The sequence below is a fragment of the Eubalaena glacialis genome, chromosome 4, assembly GCF_028564815.1.
Source record: "Eubalaena glacialis isolate mEubGla1 chromosome 4, mEubGla1.1.hap2.+ XY, whole genome shotgun sequence".
NCBI lineage: Eukaryota > Metazoa > Chordata > Mammalia > Artiodactyla > Balaenidae > Eubalaena > Eubalaena glacialis.
Window position 1 is genome coordinate 183,900,603 of NC_083719.1, and position 19,979 is coordinate 183,920,581.

The 19,979-nt window shown below is 55.5% G+C and overlaps 2 protein-coding genes across 15 annotated transcripts in view; one reads left to right on the forward strand and one right to left on the reverse strand.

Moving 5' to 3' along the window:
* Positions 1–13,028, reverse strand: part of ANKRD24 (ankyrin repeat domain 24) — a 26,687-nt gene extending 13,659 nt beyond the window's left edge. For 3 of the 11 annotated variants that reach the window (XM_061190718.1, XM_061190719.1, XM_061190710.1), the window contains exons 1-4: positions 12,948–13,028; positions 8,622–8,693; positions 244–360; positions 12–142 (exon numbers count right to left, since the gene is read on the reverse strand). In XM_061190718.1, the coding sequence (XP_061046701.1) occupies positions 12–142; positions 244–360; positions 8,622–8,693; positions 12,948–12,983 (356 nt within the window). In that variant the 5' untranslated portion in view covers positions 12,984–13,028. Of the gene's footprint in view, positions 1–11; positions 143–243; positions 397–1,169; positions 1,418–1,445; positions 3,913–8,621; positions 8,696–11,311; positions 11,606–12,947 lie in introns of those variants that run through there. The other 8 variants (XM_061190712.1, XM_061190711.1, XM_061190713.1 and 5 more) reach the window with 8 other exon arrangements.
* Positions 12,142–19,233, forward strand: SIRT6 (sirtuin 6). 4 transcript variants are annotated; one of them, XM_061190722.1, is made up of 8 exons: positions 12,142–12,250; positions 13,368–13,495; positions 14,835–15,017; positions 15,300–15,359; positions 17,247–17,342; positions 17,420–17,500; positions 18,150–18,273; positions 18,362–19,233. In XM_061190722.1, exons 1-8 carry the CDS (start codon positions 12,185–12,187, stop codon positions 18,701–18,703), a joined length of 1,080 nt encoding a protein of 359 aa, XP_061046705.1. In that variant the 5' UTR covers positions 12,142–12,184; the 3' UTR covers positions 18,704–19,233. The 4 variants fall into 4 exon arrangements, with proteins under 4 accessions (XP_061046705.1, XP_061046706.1, XP_061046707.1 ...); XM_061190725.1 differs by lacking the exon at positions 12,142–12,250 and adding an exon at positions 12,876–12,989; XM_061190723.1 differs by lacking the exon at positions 14,835–15,017.
* Positions 19,234–19,979: the final 746 nt, after the last annotated feature.

Sequence of the window (19,979 nt, forward strand, 5' to 3'; positions counted from 1 at the left end):
TGGGCACTCACGCGGACTTGCCCTCGGGGTCCAGCTTCGTGGGCACCAGCCCCTTGCGGGCAATGAGGGAGGCCACCCGTGCGGCATCATTGTTCTCCACGGCCTGCAGCAGCCGCTCGTCACTTTTGCCCCAGTCCTGGCTCTGCGGGGCACACCCAGGGGAACATGGGACTGGCGGCCACTGCCCCTCCCCGCTCCCCCAGCAGGGGCTCCGGGATCTCACCGACCAGCCTGGGCACTTGCCTGGCGCCTGCCTCTGGCTGCCGGCTTCGGGATGGGGCAGGGGCCGCAGGGTGGGCAGGAGCCAAGGTCAGTGGGGCTGAGCCGCAGCTGCCGGGGGGAGTGGTCCTGGGTGGGGGCCTGAGACAGCATCCCTCAAGCCTGGGTCCCGAGCATCTGCCCCAGGTCCATCACCCCAGCTGTCATACACCACTTCCACCATTGTACCATTAAACCATCCCCAGATCAGCCCCCAGCATCTTTCCAAAAAGTTGTCCCCCAAACCTAGGTCCCCAGCTCATCCCTTAGTGAAAGCCACCTTTCCAATACCACCTCACCATATCCCTTTCTGAACTACCCTCTGAAGTCTTCCCATAGGAACCCCTAAAAAGGTTGCTTCAATGTCTCTCAGCACCATCCTCTGCCATCTATCCTTTGACTGCCTCTGAGATGCCACAATTGTCTCCCAAATGTCCCAAGATCTGAAATGCATTCCAAAATGTCTTCCCCAAATTCCTGACATGTTCTCCAAAATCATCCCCCCAATGACCCCATCATCTGTCCCCAAATTGTCCTCTCCTAAAATCTTTCAGATGTCCTCCAAAATTGTCCTCCAAATGTCAATATCTTTTCCCAAAAAAGATCACCTAAAACAGCATCCAAATTGTCCCCACAAATGACCCCATGCAAAACTGTTCCCCAAAACTGTCCCTCTAAATGCCCTCTAAATTGTCCTGTGTCCCCATCTGTCCTCAAAACTGTCCCCCCAAATGTCCCATCCATCCCCCCCAGTCTCTGTCCCGCCCCCTCCCTCCTCCCTGATCATCCTTCGTGGGTCTGGGGGTGGAGGATCTAGGCTCTGCGCGGTCAGGGGGCGGGGAGGGGCGGGACGGGGAGGGGAGGAAGGGCCCGCGCCCGCCCCGCTCCCGCGCCCCTTCCCCCGGCCCTACCGCAAAGGAGGCGGCGGCGCAAAGGCACAGCTGCTTCATGGTGTCCAGGGCGCCGGGCGGCCGGGCGGCCGGGCTCCGGGAAGTGACCAGAGGGAAGGGCCCGCGATGCCGGGGCTCGGCCGCCCGGCCCGCGCGGTCCCGCCAAGCCCCGCGCCAACCCTCCCCCGCGCGCCCCGCCTGCTGCCCCCCTCCCGGCCCCTCCCCTACGGGTGGGGGGGAGTGCCAGGGAAGGGGGCTGGGCTCTGGGGGAGGGGCACCGCGGTGGCCCGACCTGACCTTCTTGCCACCAGGAGGCTGAGGCAAAGAGGGCCAGGCTCCCAGGATCTGCATGGACCCGCCTGCGTTCGTCTCCGCCTCTCTGGGGAGGGGGGGGGAAGAGGGGGAGTGTGGGATAGGGGGGTGGTCTCAGGTGACTCCCGGTCTGGTTCCACTGCCGCTGGGCTATCCAGGCTCTCCCTCACTCATTCATTCACTCATTCATTCATTCTTCATCCACCAGTGGGGCTCTGCAGTCTGACAAACCTGAATTTGAATCCAGGGCATCCACCCCCGCCACGCCCCCTGCCTTCCACAAACCCGCATTTACCATCTATAAGATCGGCCCAGATACTTACCTGCTTTGGACTTCACTTTCCTCATCCGGGAAATGGGTTTCATATTAAACAGTACCTACTGCAGAGGGTTACTGGGAGGACTAAACGACATGCTATATATGGGGCCTGGAACATAGTGCGCCATAAACACGGATTCAAAGAAAGATGCGGTTGGGCTGTGTGCATATCTAATACTGAATCCTAGGGACGCAGGACATAGTAGGTGCTCAGATAAACCACTGAAAGACAGAGAGGACACAGCCTTTGGCTCTAACTCCAAGGGGCTGGGAGGGTCTGTGTTCTGCTGGTTTTCTCAGACTGGGAGCCCCTTGAGAGCAGGGTCCCACTGAGGCCTCCCTGGCAGAGGCCAGGGTGGGGTGGGCACCCCCGGGTGGGGTGGGCAGTTGGTGAATGTTTGCTCAGTTAATGTGTGACTCACAAGGCCAAGCCCTCTGAGCCATGTGTATTTCATTCATTCAGTCCACTCGTGCTACAGGGTGCCTGGCACTGCACTGGGCATTGGGACTCAGTGGTGACGAAGACAGATGTCCCTGCTATCACTGAGGTCCCTGGGGAGACAGACACACCCATGGATTTATGAACCAAGGTGATCAGGGCTATTATGAGGGAAGCCCAGGTGAGCTGGGAGCTCAGAGAGGACTCTTGATATCATCTGGGGAGTCAAGGAGGGCTTCCTGGAAGAAAGGACATCTGAGCTGAAACTTGAAGAATGGGCAGGAGTTGGGGAGTGGCAGGAACAAGATCATGTTTGGGAGAAATCATGAAATAAATTGCTCTCCTGGACCAGTGTGGTAGCCTCTGCCCTGGTGCAGGACCTGGGGCATGGGGTGGGGTGGGGTGAGGGTGTGCATACTTAAGGGTGGGGCAGAGGAGGAGAGGTGCTAGCATAGGAGCTGGAGGAGGGGGTCCTGGGAAGGAGGGGGAAACCGGGAGTGTGGGGTGTCAGGAGAGCCACAAACGGTTCCAAAAGTCAGGATAGTCCACTGTGTTGTGGATGCAAATTCGAGAAGGGACCAGGAGAAGGGAGAAGATTGGGATTACAGGGGAGAGAAGGGATGCGTGAGGAGACAGGCCTTCAGGAGCCCAAATTTAACAGCAATGACTGCTGACAGGCACTGGGGCTTTGAACCCAGCTTGGCCGTTGTATAGTTGCTGTGTGACCGGGGGCCAGCCATTCTCCCTCTCTGGGCCTCAATTCTTTAACAATGGGATAGATAATGGAACGAACACTATAGAGCCAGGTTCCTCCACCCAGAGGCACTGCTGACACTTGGGGCCTGGTCATTCCCTGGGGTGGGGCCATCCTGGACTCTGTGGGGTGTCGAGCGGCACCCCTGGTCCAGAAACACACCCCCCACCGTGTGACAACCGTAAATGTCCCAGGTATCACCCAGTGTACCTGGGGGCAGGATCACTGCTGTTGTCCGTGATTATTCTTAGACACCTTTAGGCAGATGGAGGGAGAGGTGGGGGCAGGTAAATGGAGAGTCTGCTGATAAGCAATTGGGGAGTTGGAAGGAGGGTGTTAAGGGCTCCTCTCTCCTCTTACACCGAGGGGGGGTGGTGTGACCCTCTCAGGCTTGTCCAGAGAGGAGACTGAAATGGATCTCCCAGCTCAGGCCTCGGATTTCCAACTGCCCTCGGCCTGTCCTTCTGGATGCTAGACAAGCTCAGAAGCCCCCCGCAGTGGGCCAAGGACATCGCTGTCCCGGTAGGGGCTTAGGCCAAGTCTTAGCATCATCTCACTCCTCTCTCACCCCACACCCAATCCAGCAGCCAACCCCACCAGCTGTAAACTACGTCCAGGGACCCCTTCTCACCCATGGTCCAGCCCCATCACAATTCTATCTGGAGGTCACCTCCTCCCAGGCCTCCCTGCTTCTGTTCCCCTCCCTGGTCCACCAGCTTCCTAAAGCCTGCATCAGAGCATTTCTCTCTTCTGCTCAAAAGCCTCCAGCAACTTTGCTCGGCATCAAATGCTAACTGCTCACAGAGCCCAGGAGGTTCTATGGCAAGGGGTCCAACTGCCAACTGAGGTCCCCAGGGCTGGGGGGGGGTGGCAAATCCCAGCCCACCCCACCCCCACCTGGTTTGGTCCAGCTCAAGAGCTAAGAATGGTTTTTACACTTATAAGTGGTCAGGGAAAAAAAAAAATCAAAAGAAGAGTAATACTTCCTGACACATGAAAATTATATGAAATTCACATTTCAGTGTCCATAAAACAAGTGTTATTGGGATGGGGCTATGCCCATCCATTTTCAAATGGCCTATGGGAATTCCCCGGTGGTCCAATGGTTAGGACTCCATGCGTTCACTGCCGAGGGCCCGGGTTCAATCCCTGCTCAGGGAACTAAGATCCCACAAGCTGTGTGGCGTGGCAAAAAAAAAAAAAAAAAAAAAAAATTTACTTTCTGGCCCTTTACAGGAAAAATGTGCCTAGCTTTGCTCTAAACAATCCTCCTTGTCAACTCTCTGAACTCATCTCCCTCTACCTTTCCCCTGGTCCGTGACATCCTGCCGCAGTGGCCTCCTTTCTGGTCCTCAGACAGCTCTGCCCACCTCCGGGCCTTTGCCCTTGCTGTGTCCTCTACCCGGAATGCCCTCCTTCCTCCACCGCCCACAACGCTGATTCCTTTACTGTCTTTTGCACTGGAAGACACCTCTTCAGAGAGCCCTTCTCTGATCACCCCTTGTCACTCTGACCCCTTAGTGGGGGGTTATTTTTCCTTCATCGTTCTTATCACTACCTGATGTCATCCTGTGTACCTTTCTGAAAATATTGTTTCCTCTTGATTTCTTCACAGAATGTCACCTCTGCACAGGCAGGAATATTTGTCCCCCTTAGTCACTGCGGCTGGATCCCCAGCAGGTACCGGGTATAGATTTTGAAGGACCCAGTGCAAAATGAAAATGCAGGGCCCCTTGTTGAAAAATTATGAAGAATTTCAAGATGGGGAGAAATGAGTATGAAACCAAACATGGGGCCCTTCTGAGTGGCAGGGTGTGTGTGTGTGTGTGTGTGTGTGTGTGTGTGTGTGTGTCTGTGAAGCCGGCCCTGATCTCCAGCCCACAGTAGGTGCTGAATAAATGTTTGTTGAATGAATTAAAGAAATAGTGACTCATTTAAAATAAGGTCACATATCTAATATATATCTATATGTACATTTGTTCATTTCAAGAGTACTTTTCAGGGCATCCTAATAATAAACTACAAGCTACAAAATTCAGTCAATCCCCTAGTGCCTGTGTTGATCTAATAGCAATAAACTACTTTGTTCAAACTGAAAAAAGAAAGAAAAAGAAACAGTGACTCTGGGAATAAAAGTGAGGGAGAGACAGAGAGACAGACAGATTTTCCAAAAAGTGTTGAGGCACCGGGAGTCTATGAATCTCTAAAATTTTCTACAAATCCGCAATCTTCTTCCTTGTAGGAATTTTCTAAAACCTGAAATAAGGGCAGGAGGTTGATGGGAATCCAAAGACTAGGCTCCCGGCTCCAGTTAACTCCCATCTTTTTTTTTTTTTTGGCGGTATTGCGTGGCATGTGGGATCTTAGTTCCCCGAACAAGGGACCAAACCCGTGCTCCCTGCATTGGAAGCACAGAGTCTTAACCACTGGACCGCCAGGGAAGTCCCTCCCATCTTACGGATGGAAAAACTGAGGCCCAGAGAGGGTGCGAGAAGGCTCAGAGCAAGTAGGGCGCTCTGCTGGGACCTGGCAGAGCAGGCTGTAACATGAGAGAAGCAGAAAGGAGCGGGGAGGGCGCGCCGGGCAGGTTGTGTGCTGAGAATGGGAAACGGAAGGTCCGGAGAGATGGAGACGGAGGTGGAGGCGGACCACTGCAGTCGCGGGTGTTTGCTTTCTTCCCTCGGGGCAGCCGAACAAAAGCTGAACCTGACTCCTGCATTTGGCAGAGAAACTGGAGCCTGGCAGGTAGAGGGACTGACGGGGGTGGGGGGCGGTTTTGGCGGGGGAATGGAGGACCAGCTTCTCTTCTCTTTCCTCCCCCAGGCCTCCCATCTGCCACGCCCGCTCCAGCCCAGGCGGGCTCTGCTCTCTGCCCCCGCCCTCCCTGACATACCCAGAGACCCTCACACCCATGCTGAGGTTTTAACACCCCTCTATTCCCGCCCTCCTCATCTTGCCTCTGTGCCAGGCACCTATCAAAACACACCCACGTTCCAAATTAGGTGTTTTTTTGTTTTTGTTTTTTTTAGAGGCACAAACGTTTTGAAGGATTGGATTTCAATAGGACTCTGCTTTTGAAATTCAACAATCGTATGGTTTGGTTTACCACTGGCTACAACTTCTTGGGAATTTTTAGCAGGAAATGTGAACACTAACTAGGAATCGATTTCAAACGGGATGAAAATTTTAGGATTGTTCCGCAGTGAATGAAGCTAACCCCACACCACGTTTTGTAGGGATTAACAAACAATTTATTCCTTGCTCTGGTGCCCTCTCTCTCTCTCTTTCTTTCTCTCTCCCTCCCCCTCTCCCTCTCCTTCCCTCTCACTTCAATCAATGCACTTTCCCCCCAACCAAGGCCCAATAACACAGCCCTAGTAACAAAGGTGTTCCTAGTAACACAGCCCGGGGAGAAGGCAGGCATCTCACTTCCTAGCTGTGTGACGTTGGGCAAGTTCCTTAACCTCTCTAGGCATCGTTTACTCATTTATAAAGTGGAGATAAAAGCTCCTACCCTACATGATTGTTATGAGGGTTAAAGGAGCTGACATCTGCAAAGCACATGGAAATCTCCTTGTAGTGTTTGAAAACAAATAAATAAAAACAAAAATGGGATGAAATAAAAATGAGTTCAACGACATTAAATTTAAATTTTAAACGTTAAAATAAACAAAATGAAAGGAATGTTAAAATTGATAAATAATAAAAATACATTTAAAAATCATTTTGGGGGGGGAATTCCCTGGCGGTCCAGTGGTTAGGACTCTGAGCTTCCACTGCAGGGGGCACCGGTTCAATCCCTGGTCAGGGAACTAAGATCCCACAAGCCGCGCAGCACAGCCAAAATAAATAAATAAATAAATAAAATAAAAATAAAATAAAATAAAAATCAGTTGGGAAAACTTTGGAAGGCCAGAGAATGGCGGAGATATACGCAAAGTCACCGAGCTAGTCAGGGGCAGAGGAAGGATTCGAACCCAGAGCCACCTGCCTTTAAAACCAGGCTTGGGACTTCCCTGGCGGTCCTGTGGTTAAGACTCTGCTCTTCCACAGCAGCAGCCACGGATTTGATCCCTGGCTGGGGAACTAAGATCCTGCATGCCGTGCAGCACGGCCAAAAATTTTTTTTAAATTAAAAAATAAAACCAGGCTTGTTCCTCTGCCCCGTTTTTGACATTCAAGGACTCCTCCGGCTGGGCCCTCTTGGGCCTCAGCTCCCCCTCACATTCTCTGCTCCAGCCAAAAGAACCTCTTCATCATCCCATTATGTCCCTGTATCAACCAGGCTCTGCCCAGCCTCCAGACCCTTGCTCACACTGGTCCCCATCCCCCTCCCTGTGTGCCTTCACTTGTCTAAATCTTCCCCGTCCTTCCAGGCTCTGCTCCAGCACCACCTCCTCCAGGTAGCCTCCCTGATTGCCTTGGGCCTTCCGGATGGGAAGGCCCTGTCATGGGAGAAAGACCAAGGGCTCTAAAGTCAGACACGTGTGGGTTTGAATCTCCCTGTTGCCACTTTACTCTGTGACCAGGAGAGGTGAGTTAACCTCTCTGGACCCTGGTTTCTTTGTGCTGTAATTGGGAAGTTTAGCCTGACAGAGGCCAGTGCTCAGGAAGGCTGGCTGCCAGACTCTACATCTGAATGCTCACTTAGCTTCTGTGACTCTGTGCCCTGGACCAGCCTGCACACTGGCAGGGACTAGCGGGGCCGGGAGGGAGTGGGTAATGAATGAGGAAGGAGCACAGTCTCTGGAAGTTCACAGCCCAAAATATAGCTGCAAGAGAAGCCAGCAAGACCCCACCTCAGGGTCTTTGCACTGGCTGTTCCCTCTGCCTGGAATGCAATTCCTGCAAATACACACATGATTTCCTCCTCCTTTCCCTTCTGATCTTTGCTCTACTATCAGCTTCTTGGTGAGGCCTTTCCGGACAACCTGCTTTAAAACTGCAACCATCTCCCCTGCCCCAGATGCTTTAAATTCCCTTTCTTTGCTTTCTTTGTCTCCCTGGTACAAAATATGCCTTTCACTTATTTATCTTGTTTAGCATCCATCTCCCCAACACAGCTGTCAGCTCCACAAGGGCAGGGATTTCGGTCTGCCCTGTTCACTGCTGTGTCCTCTGTGCCTAGAACAGCACCCAATACAAATATTTGCTGAATAAATACTCAAAAGCAAGAAATCAGGGTCCCCGAGAAAGTGAGGCCCCAGAAAAGCAAGTGGTCACTGTAGCTGGGAATAGAGATCTTCCGGAAGAAATGTTCTTGGAACCAAATTGTGAGGGATGGGGAGGATCCGATGCACAGTAGTACAGGGAAGAGAACTGCAGGTGGAGGGAACAGCCTGGACAAAGGCATGGTGGCTGAAAAGCTTGAACAGGAAGTAATGTGGAGATCAGGGCAGCAGGGGGCAGTAGAGAGGAAAGGGAGAGGAGGTGGCCAGAGGCTAAAAGGGTAAACTTGAACCTGTGGATGGTGGGGAACCATAGAAGAGTTTTGAACAGGGAGGGGCTTGGTCATACGGAAGCTGACAAAAGAATCTGATGACAGACGGAGGACAGCAGTCCAAGGGCCCAGTGGATCTTCAGCCAGGTCCTGGGGGACAGGAGCCTGAAGTTGGGGGACATTGGGCATCTCAGTGGCCTCAGACTCACCTCTGTCTTCTTAAGTCGTGCCCGGAGGGTCTTCATGGCCAGTGTCAGGTGTTTCTCCTCTCCCCAGGCCACCTACAGAAGGCCAGAGGGTAAGGGACATCAATCCTGGTGGGCAGGAGAGTCGTCCGCCTCCCACTCCTCAAAAGTACCACTTCCTCCTCCCCCCTGGCCATCCCAGCCCCTAGAGCAGGACATGGACCTATCCCATCTTCTAACTGCTGTGTGTCCTTCAGCAGGTCACTTGCCCTCTCTGTGTTTTACATCCCTCTTCCATAAAATGCAGGAAATAATCCCCTCCTAACCAACTTGTGGCCAGTTTCCTGTGAGGTCCCTAGCATAGAGCCTGGCAAACAGTAGGTGCTCAATAAATGTATACCACCAGTATTCCCTGTTGCCCAAGTAGATCAGGCTTTTTCTGGTTTCAAGCTTTTATCTGTGCAGTTACTTCTACCTAGGATGCCTTTTTTTTTTTTTTCCTTCTCTGGTGAACTCCTATTCATCCTTCACAGCCCAGTTCCAAAATCCCATGGTGTTCTGATCAGCTTTGCCTCTTACTAGTAGGCAGAACTCTAACTCCTCAAATTGGGTTCCCCCAGCTCTTCCTCTGCCCCACCCCTGGCTCCAGAGGCTGGAAGTGTCTGGACTGGTTCTGTTTTCTTGAATAGTTAGGGGCTCCTGGGGGGCCAGGCCCAGAGCCGAGGTGTCTTAGCACAGAGGCATGTTTCTTGGAAAGTCAGAGAGAAAATTCTTGCAGCTAAGTCCTCTTACACCAGCCTGGCTCCTGTGTGAGTGAGAGCATGGAGGCAAGTCACCCAAGGTGGGCAGAGGTCTGGGGTGATGGCTGCATGCATGTGTGAGCACAAGGTATGTGTGTGCATGCATGTCTCTCCAGCTTAGCCTGTTTTGTGTTTTGTGCATGTGCAGGTATAGAGGTCAGGCAGGGATCTCAAGGGGGCATTTTGCTAGGTGTCTGGCTAGGAATTCCTTCCTACGTCTGAGTGGGATTTCTGTTAAGACATATCCTTCACCTGTCCTTTCACCTGCTCACCTGCCCATGAATTCTCCAAATCATCTTTCCACCCACCCACTCACCTGTGCATCCATCCTCCCACCCAAGCACTTCTACATCCGCCCACTGTCCACCATCCACCCAACTTATGTTCTCATGGTTCTCCACGTACCCTTCAACAGTGCTCTATCCACCATCCACCCACCATCCACTCATCCATCCAATCACCCACTGGCCACCACCCACCCACTCATCCACCCAACTCATCTTCTCATGGTTCTCCACGCACCCTTCAACCATCCTTCATCCATCACCCACCCACCATCCCACCCACCATCCCATCCACCCACCCAACCACTCATCCAACCACCTATCTCCCTCAACTATCCACCCACCCATCCACCTATGCACCCACCCATACAGCCAACACCCACCTACCATCTACCCACCCAACCATCCTTCATCCACCATCCACTGACCCATCTACTTACCACACATCCATCCAAAACCCACCCACCCATCCATCCACTTGTTCATCCACCACCCACTCACCATCCCATCCACCTGCCCATCCACCCACCCAACCACTCATCCAACCACCTATCTCCCTCAACTATCCACCCACCCATCCACCTATGCACCCACCCATACAGCCAACACCCACCTACCATCTACCCACCCAACCATCCTTCATCCACCATCCACTGACCCATCTACTTACCACGCATCCATCCAAAACCCACCCACCCATCCATCCACTTGTTCATCCACCCGCCCATCCATCTACTGCCCATCCTTTCATTCACCCCTTCAATTTACCCCATTCAATCAATGTACCCATTCACTCACCACCCACCCCACCCTTCTTCTTTACTCCTGTCTAACGGACTCAATCACACCCAGAGCAGGGTGTAACTGACACCCAAGAGAGGAGTCTGCAGGTTGCCTGGGCAGGAGGGAATCCGCAGGCTGGGGGAGGGGGAAGTACCCTCATCTAGGGAGCTGCTTCCTGGAAGAGGTGATGATATATGAACAGGGTCTTATGGCTGGGCAGGATATTGAGCTGCAGCAGCAGAAAAAGAGGGTACGTACCCTAGACAGCACAAAGGCTGGGAAGTGGGAGGTGCACGCATGAATGAGTGCGTGTGTGGGTGTCAGCATGCCTCAGCATAGCTGGGACACACACCAGCCTTTCCTTTCTCCCACATGCCAGGGATCAGGGGCAAGGAGCCTGAGGCCCTAAGGGGAGCCTCCATCCCAGGCCTCCCTTAACTCCTTCCCCTCCTACCTCCTGCAGCTCCAGTGACTCCAGCACCAGGCCACTGTGTCCACTGCCAGCTCTGGTTACCTGCTCCCAGCTGGGCCACCAGCTCGCACCAGCAGCTCCCAGCTCGCAGCTCTGACACCTGATCAGCTCTGAGCGGGCAGCTGCCCCAGGGGGCCGGGGATGAGCACAGGGAGGAGACAGGCTGGCAGCAGGGCTGTCTGTTGGCCAAGGGGCTCTGGTGGGAAGACACCAATGTTCTTCCCGACCATGGCTGGATGGATTTCAGTTTCTGGAATGAGCCACCCTTTTCCTCTTCTCAGCCTTTGTACTTGCAGTCCCTATGCCAGGAGCCCTCTTTCTGTACCTCCTGTCACCCCCCAACTGGCTGATTCTCCCCACCACAATCGTACTCACTGTTCAGATCTTTGCTGCAACATCCCCTCCTCCAGGAAGCCTTGCTGGTTGCCCCCAGGCTGGGTCAGGCGCCTCCTCTGAGCTCCTTCATTGCCCAGTGCCCTCATTACAACCCACTCACACTAAGTCACCATTGCCCGGTCACAGGGTGCTGCCTGTGTTCTCCAGCGTCTCCCCAGTAAACAATACATTTCTTAAATGCGTCCTCAAGGCCTCCAGCCCCAGTGAGTGTGAGCAGTTTCTCCAGCCTCTTGGTGAAGTCAGGACTTGTCCTGCTGACTGATAATCATCCACCTGGATAATGTTCAGATAACTTAGAGTGGCGTCCGTGACCCTCCCTAGTGAGGCCCCAAATTGCTACCCCCTGCGGCCCCCGCACACATGCACAGGTACCCTGCATTTGTAAATTTAGAAACTTATGAAATGTGCAGGGGAAAGAACCTTGGACTCGAAGCATAAGTCCTGGGTCCCTTCTCTCAGGCTCTGTCCTGTGAGGGGTGGGGTGCGGGGAAGGGGAGTATCAGTTTACTCATTTGTAAAAAGGGGAAAGAGGGAACCGATCGCTTGCGCCCCTCATTTTAGAGGTGACTAGAGAACTCTCACGTGGGCAGTCCCCTAGTTTCCAGCCCGGGTCACTGGACAGCCCTTTTCCCGCCACTCTCCACATCCCCAGCACAGTAGGAAGCTGGCTGCTCTTGCCAGCAGTTAATATGGCGACCGAGGCGTCAGCGCGAGGCGCATGCGCCTTGGGGAGAAAAAGGCCGGGTACGGAGGATGAGAAGGCGGCTCCTCCTTCTTCCTCGTCCCACCCCGTTTCCGGCGGAAGCGGCCGCAACAAGGGAAACTTTATTGTTCCCGTTGGGGGTCTCGAGGATGTCGGTGAATTATGCGGCGGGGCTGTCGCCGTACGCGGACAAGGGCAAGTGCGGCCTCCCCGAGGTGAGCGCGGCTGGGTGTCCCGACAGCCGTCGTCAGGGCCGTGGGCTGGGCGGGGCCGCCTGGCAGCGGGCATTCTGGGAGTATCAGGAGACACTGAAGCTAGACAATGGGAGGGACTTCCCAGTGAGGAGGGGGCGGGAAGTGACGCCCCAGCGCGCCTGGGGACGCGACCACGCCCAGCTCCGGGTCGGTCAGGCTGGGACTGAGGCTAGGACCCACGTCGGGAAGTCCTGAAGTTCTGATGGGGGACCAGGGGCTGTAGTTCCAGGCGGAAGGCACTACCGGGGCAAAGGCGCGGAGGTGGGAATAAACAAACTTGGAGAACAGATTAGGCCAGAGAGGTTACCAGAACCAGGCCAGGATGGGCCTCAAGTGCCAAGCTGGGGAGCTGACACCGTCCTGAGGGTGTGATGAGGAAGGGTTTTGAGCTGGGGAGGAACCTGGAGGATGTAAGTCAGAAAGACCCCTCCAGCCACGCCGAGAGGAAGTCCCCACCATACACTGAGACCTTGGCGGGGTCACTTCCTTTTGGGTCTCCTCTCCTCTTCTGTAAACGGGGGAGAAGATTGCCCCCGCCCCACAAAGGCTAGTGCGTCCCTTCCGAGTCAGGCATTAGTGAGCTCCCAGGTGGTGTGAAGCCCCACTCCTCTTCTGCCTGGTTTCCACTTCATTCCACAAACATTTATTAAGCACTTACCATGCACCAGACACTTTCTCCGCCCTGGGGCCACATCGGAAGGTGAGAGGCCTCGAAATATGGCGTGGTTAGTTTGTATGGGCTGGGTAATTTCATAGGCTAATGAGTGGGAGAATTATTCCAACTATTTCGGGGAAGGGGTGGGGAGTTCCAGGAATTGGGCCACCGCCCACTTTTTGGCCATTTATGGTTAGCCTTTGAACTGTCCTGGCACCTGTGGGTGTTAATACATTTAGCATATGCTGAGGTATTACAATGAGTGTATAATGAGGCTCCAGGTCTACTGGAAGTCGAATCTTCCGCCATCTTGGACCTTTAACCAGTTTTTGTTACGTCCTACGGCTGTGTCATTCTTTTAAAGGTTGTGCCCTGCCCCCTTCCCTCCTGTTTCACTCCCTTCCACTCTCTCCCACCCAACAGGTCTTTGACCCCCCTGAGGAGTTGGAGCGGAAGGTATGGGAGCTGGCACAGCTGGTCTGGCAGTCCTCCAACGTGGTGTTCCACACGGGCGCGGGCATCAGCACAGCCTCAGGCATCCCCGACTTCAGGTCCGTGCGCATGGAGGGAAGTCAAGGCAGGGCTTCCCTGTGAGCTCACAGATGTGTGGCCATCGGAACCCCTCCTGCCGCCTTCCCTCCCGCTGAGTCTGGGGTGATCTGTCAGTCCCCTGGGGTGTTGGGGATGGGAAAGACCCTTCCTTTGGAGCATGTCCCTTTATATCACACCCAGCATTCCATTCCACCGGCCAGAACTTGGTCACCTGACCATACCTAGTTGCAAACGATGCTGGGAAATGTAGTCTTTCGTCTAGGCTCACTGTGCAAGGCTAAGTAGTGGGGTTCTGTTATTACCAGAGAAAAAGGGGAGAATTGATATCAAGGACAATTAGCTCCATACTCACTTGCAAATATTTTTCTGTCAGACCTCTGTTGGGACACGTGGCTTAACCACCTGGACCTCAGTTTCCTCACCTGTAAGTGAGGGTGTGAGGCCAGATAATGTCTAACTTTAGGCAGGCTGTGTTAGACAAGAGTCTCTTTGCTGAAAAGCAGGGGTCTCTAACTGATGGCCTCCGAGTGGCCCCTGTAGGTGCTGAGTTTGCAACCCTACCCTGTAGGGCAGGCCTAGCACAATTGTACTCTCTTTCTAAGGCCTCTCAGGCCCCCGGAGCAGACTCTTACAGCAGAAGAGCAGATTCCTTGTTCTTGGAGGAATGTTAGAATTTTAAGGTGTGAATAACCTGCCATGGCTCCCCATTGCCACACAGGAGAGTTCTAAGCACTTCAGGCTGGAAATCAAAGCTCTTCCCAACCTAGCCCTGGATCAGCTCTCCAACCTCAGCCCCTGCAGCCCCCAGACCACTCACAGGCTGTTGCCAGCCCCCTGGCCTTTGCTTACCTCTTCTGTCTGAGCTGCCCGGCCCTTTCCTGTCTGTTCAACAGACAGCTCAGCCTCCTCCAGGAAGCCTTCCCACAGTTCCACAAAGAGCCCTCACCGCTTCTACTGGGCCAGCCCAGCCCCGGGTTCCTCCCTCTGCCCCAGCCCCACAGAGCTGGAGGGTCTGTGTCCACCTATGTCTCTCCCCACAAGATGGAGGACTCCTTGAGGGCAGGGCTGGGTCCCCTAGGGCCCCAGCATCACCCAGCGCAGGGCCAGGCTCAGTGCAGCAGCAGTAAGTGTTGGTGGAATTGAATAGTTAATTTCTGCCCTTGTGTACCACGTTCTCCATCCTTCCTCCCCCACCCCCTCCTTTGACTATGTCACTCTGTCTCTCTCTGATTCTCTTTCTCTGCCTCTGTTTCTCTGTCTCCTCTTCTCTGTCTCCTTTTCTGTCCCCTCTCTTCCTGATCCCTAAGCTCTCTCTGTCTCTCCCACCTGCCACCTCAGGGGCCCCCATGGCGTCTGGACGATGGAGGAGCAGGGCCTGGCCCCCAAGTTCGACACCACCTTTGAGAACGCACGGCCCACGAAGACTCACATGGCACTGGTGCAGCTGGAGCGCGTGGGCCTCCTCCGCTTCCTGGTCAGCCAGAACGTGGACGGGCTGCACGTGCGCTCCGGCTTCCCCAGGTGCACCCTGCGTCCAGCCCCGCTCAGCCTTGGGCAGGATGCCCCTCTCTCCGAGCCTCAGTTTCCTCATCTGGAAGACGGGTGTTGATGGCAGCCCCTCCCTCTCAAGGCCACTGTGGCGATTCAGCCAGGAGAAATGCTTGGTGCTCAGCTGCCACTGTCAGTGTCTGCTAGGCGGGCACGTCTGGAGAATCGAGATCCCCTCTTCCTGGTCCCGGGGGGGATTCCAGCCCTGAGCCCTCTGGATCTCCTCCACTAAGCCTCTTCCTTCTCCTCCCACAGGGACAAGCTGGCAGAGCTTCACGGAAACATGTTTGTAGAAGAATGTGTCAAGTGTAAGACGTGAGTGCCACGGAGGGTAGGGGCAGGGGCCCAAGGCGTGGATGACCCAGGTTGGGCTCTGCAGAAGGGCCTTGTGAGTTGAACCTGATGTTTCCAGAGACGAGGGTGTGACCCTCCCAGCGTGGGACTTGGGGGCGTATCTTCCTCCCAGGAGGTGTATTCATTTCCTGCAGGTGCTGTAACAAACTGCCACAACCTGAGTAACTTAAAACAACAGAAACTGATAGTCTTATGGGTCTGAAAGCTCGAAGTCCACAATCAAGGTGTTGGCAGGGCCGTGCTCCCTCTGAACCCTGTTGTGGAGGATCCTTCCTGCCTCTTCCAGCTCCTCGTGGTTTCCAACCATCCTTGGCTGTAGACTCATCACTCCAACCTCTGACTCTTTTATCACGTTTCCGTGTCCCTGTGTGTCTGTGTCCCCTACTCTTTTTTTTTTTTTTTAATATTTATTTATGGCTTTAGTTGCGGCACGCAGGATCTTTGTTGTGGCATGCGGGATCTTTTTTAGTTGCCACATGCGAGCTCTTAGTTGCAGTTGCAGCGTGTAGGATCTAGTTCCCCGACCAGGGATCGAACCCGGGCCCCCTGCATCGGGAGCACAGAGTCTTACCCCCTGGACCACCAGGGAAGTCCCTGTGTCCCCTCTTCTTATAAGGACACCAGTCATATGGGTTAGGGGCCACCCTACTCAAATGTGACCTCATCTGAACCCACCCAGTACATCTGCAACAACCCTACTTCCAAATAAGGTCTTATTCTAAAATACTTGGGAGGCGCCACTCAGCCCATAACAGGGTGTGACGGGGCATTCTTCTGGCTCTGGGAAGGCTGAGCCTTCCTGGAACAGGAGGGCTCTGGGCGTGTCTCCCTCTGCTGGGCAAGCAGCCTTACGGGTGTGAATAACTCAGGTGTGGTGGGTGCATGTGGCTCCCCTGCGGGTGGAATCTCTTGAGACCAGAGCACAGGTGGGGCCCCAACTTTAAAAACAAATTTTTTTTCTCTCTAAATTTATTTTGAAAAACTTCTATCTGGTGGAAAACTCACAAGAACCATACAATGAACTCATACTTCACCTAGACCGGGGATGCCCAACTTTTTCCTGTACAGGGCCAGATGGTAAATACCTTCAGCTTTGTGGGCCAGACTATCTCTGTCGTGACTATCAGCTCTGTAGCGTGAAAGCTGCTATAGACAGCACTTAAAGGAATGGGCATGGCCGTGTGCCAATAAAACTTTATTTACGAAAATGGGAAGCAGAGGGCCGGATTTGATCCTCAGGGCTATGGTTTGCTGACCCTGACCTAGATTCATCAATGTTACCATTTCGCCACAATTTGTTTCTCCTCTTCTCTCTGTGTTCAGATTTGCTCTACTGTTCAAGGGGCAGATTTCCTTATCCTTTGCCCCTTAAACCCTTTAGACATCTCCCACGAGCCACGGTATTCTCTTCCACAGCCGCGGTGCAGTTTCTAAAGTCAGGAAGTGTAAAAACCACAAACGCGACTATTCGATCCCCAATCTGTGTTCCCAGTGTTCCCTCCCATTGTTGCTGTTTTTCCCCTGGTGCAGGGTCCAACCCAGGGTGGCACTCTGCATGCCAGTGTCCCATCTCTTTAGTCTCCTTTACCTGGAGCAGTTCCCGACCTTTCTCTGTTTTCCGAGCTGTGGACCTTTTGAAGCAGCCAGGCCAGCTGTTTTGTGGGAGGCCCCCTCTGCCCCCCCTGTGGTGGGTTTGCCAGATGTCCCCTCATGCTTAGATTCTGGTCATGTGGCCCCCGCTTTCCTGGGAGAACAGCTGCCTGCAAAAAGCAAGAGCCACCCAGGTGGGGCCGCAGGGTAGGCACCTGGGAGCAGGCAGGGAGCTGACCCCTTCCTCTCCCGACACAGGCAGTACGTCCGGGACACCGTTGTGGGCAGCATGGGCCTGAAGGCCACCGGCCGGCTCTGCACCGTGGCCAAGTCAAGGGGGCTGCGGGCCTGCAGGTAAGCGGCCCCTCCCCACGCCCTGGTCCCCAGGGGAGGTGGCCAGTGTCCCTGCTGACTCCCCGCTCTCCATACAGGGGGGAGCTGAGAGACACTATCCTGGACTGGGAAGACTCCCTGCCTGACCGGGACCTCACTCTGGCCGATGAGGCCAGCAGGTCTGACCCCCACCGAGCCCAGGGTGGGGTGGACAGGGGAGGGGCAGAAACACAGCCAGCTGCAACCCCGGAGACATCAGGAAAGAGGTGGCCCACACCCTCTCTGGGCTTCGCTTCCCCCGTAACAATGGCAGCTCCTGTGTACTGAGCCCTCATGCCCCCGGCCCTGGCCAGAGGCCTCACACACCATCCTCACCACAGCCCAGGGTGGGTGCTGCTCGGGGCCCATTTTACAGACGAGGATACCTAGGCTGGAGCAAGCTGACACCTCCGTCCACACTGCCCAGCCAGGAAGTGACTGAGCCAGGTCTGGAACCCAGGAGTCCAAGTGGGGAAGGTCCCACCCACATCAGCAACTCCACTTCTGCCGACGGGGTGGGGTGGCTCCGGCAGAAGGGAAGCGGCGGGCAGGATTCAGGGCAGCTGGGAAGCTGGGGCAAGCCGGCCCCCAGGCAGAGATGGGCGCTGTGTGAGCCGGGCTCCCAGGGCTGGCCCCGGCGTGTCAGCAGAGCAGTGAAGCCATGGCATTTGAGCAAGGGTGGGGTGGTGTGTGTGTTGGAGACCGCCCGCCCCCAGCCTCGTGGGGCAGGAGGAGGGCTGCAGAGACCCTTGCCGAGGGGCTCAGGCTAATCCCGCCTCCTGGCCCCAGGAACGCGGACCTGTCCATCACGCTGGGCACCTCCCTGCAAATCCGGCCCAGCGGGAACCTGCCCCTCGCCACCAAACGCCGCGGAGGCCGGCTGGTCATCGTCAACCTTCAGCCCACCAAGCACGTACGTGCTGGAGCCCACCCCTGACCCCTGACCCCCCACGCCCCCCCAAGCCTTCTCCCTCCGCCTGACCGGTCCCCGCCCCCCGCAGGACCGCCACGCAGACCTGCGTATCCACGGCTATGTAGATGAGGTCATGACCCGGCTCATGAAGCATCTGGGCCTGGAGATCCCGGCCTGGGACGGCCCCCGCGTGCTGGAGAGGGCGCTGCCACCCCTGCCCCGCCCACCCACCCCCAAGCTGGAGCCCAAGGAGGAGGCCCCCGCCCAGCTCCACAGCCCAGCGCCCGCCAGCCCCAAGCAGGAGCCCACAGCTGAGCCTGGCGCCCAGCACAACGGCTCCGGGCCCGCCAGCCCCAAAAGGGAGCGGCTGGACAGTCCTGCTCCCCGCAGGCCCCCCAAAAGAGTGAAGACCGAGGTGGTTCCCAGCTGACCAGGGGGCCTGGGGAGGGCGGGGCTCTTTGTAGAAACCATGGATTCTTTTTGTTTTCTTACTGGTTTCACTTTGTTACTTGTCTCTGTCCTTGCGGGGAGACCTCAGGGTGCCGAGAGCTGGGCTTCAGGCCCCGGGGCAGACTTGCCCTCCATTGCACCTCCCTTTAGCTTGGGGCCTCTGGAGGGGGCCTGGGAAGGAGCATCCCCCCTGGACCCTGACCTTGGAGCTGACACCCCCCCACCCCGTACCTGCTCCAACCCCAGGCTCCAGCCTCTGACTCAGGATGTTCCTGGGAGGTGTGGCCAGGCCCTCTGTGGTTTCCTCTGACCCCTGGGCCCTCACACTCCCCAGCCCCTGCCTACCCCTGGACAGCCTTCACAGTCCCTCCAGGAGGGAAGGGAGGCAGGGCCATCATTTAGCCAAACTTCATGGCAGGACAGACAATAGAAGCTCACACTGCCTTTGGGGCTGGAGGAAGAAGGGTGGGTCTACCTGGCTTCCTCCAGGCTTCCAGAAAAGCCTTCAATGCAATAAAAGAATTTCTTGCATCTGAGTCTGTGTTTGCCATCCACAACCTTGCCCTGGGTCCTAGTCCCTGGGGGCAGGGCTGTGTGGTCCCCTCACCCCCTGGGATGTGTGCCTGGGCATGCAATCCAGGCCTGGGGGCGAAGGAGGGCCTCACCAGCTGCTGACATTTGCTGAATCCTCAGTTTGTAATTCTGACTTGGCGGGATTCTTTATTATGTGCCCTCTGCTACTAGGCTGTGAGCCCCTTGAGGAGAGAGGCCGCGTTTTTTGATCGCAGTTGCAACCCCCAGGCACCTGTGCTTGGGGAGGGCCAGGGTGACGCGTTAAAGGAAGAGCGCAGGTGCAGCTGGGGTCAGTCCTCCCCAGCTGTGACCTTGGGCAGGTCCCTTCATTCCCGACGCCTCAGTCTCCTCATCCATAAAACGAGCAGGGTGGGCAGCCCGGCCCCCCAGGAAGGCAACTGCCGCAGGCCTTCCACAAATACCCTGGAAGGGTCGGGGTGGGGGTGGGGGGCAGGCCAGAGCTACCCCGCACTCCTGGTGCGCCCTGCTCTCCGCCCGCCGCCGCTCTCCAAGGTGCTGAAGACGCCCCGGCACCTCTCTGGTCACTGCTCCAGCCTGGGGGTCAAGGGACCCCCTGCCTCACTCCTCTATCCTAGGCTGGCCCGGTCCCTCCTTCTGTGGGTTGGGGAGCCCCAGACTCTAATTCAGCCCCCACCCCACTCCACCTCCATGCCAGCCGTGTT

Bases quoted from the DNA above. Each gene is read 5' to 3' on its own strand.
- SIRT6 (XM_061190722.1), top strand. From the start codon at position 12,185: ATGTCGGTGAATTATGCGGCGGGGCTGTCGCCGTACGCGGACAAGGGC. The intron at 15,018-15,299 runs GTGCACCCTGCG...CTCCTCCCACAG, and splicing joins GTGCGCTCCGGCTTCCCCAG to GGACAAGCTGGCAGAGCTTC. The intron at 17,343-17,419 runs GTAAGCGGCCCC...CTCTCCATACAG, and splicing joins AGGGGGCTGCGGGCCTGCAG to GGGGGAGCTGAGAGACACTA.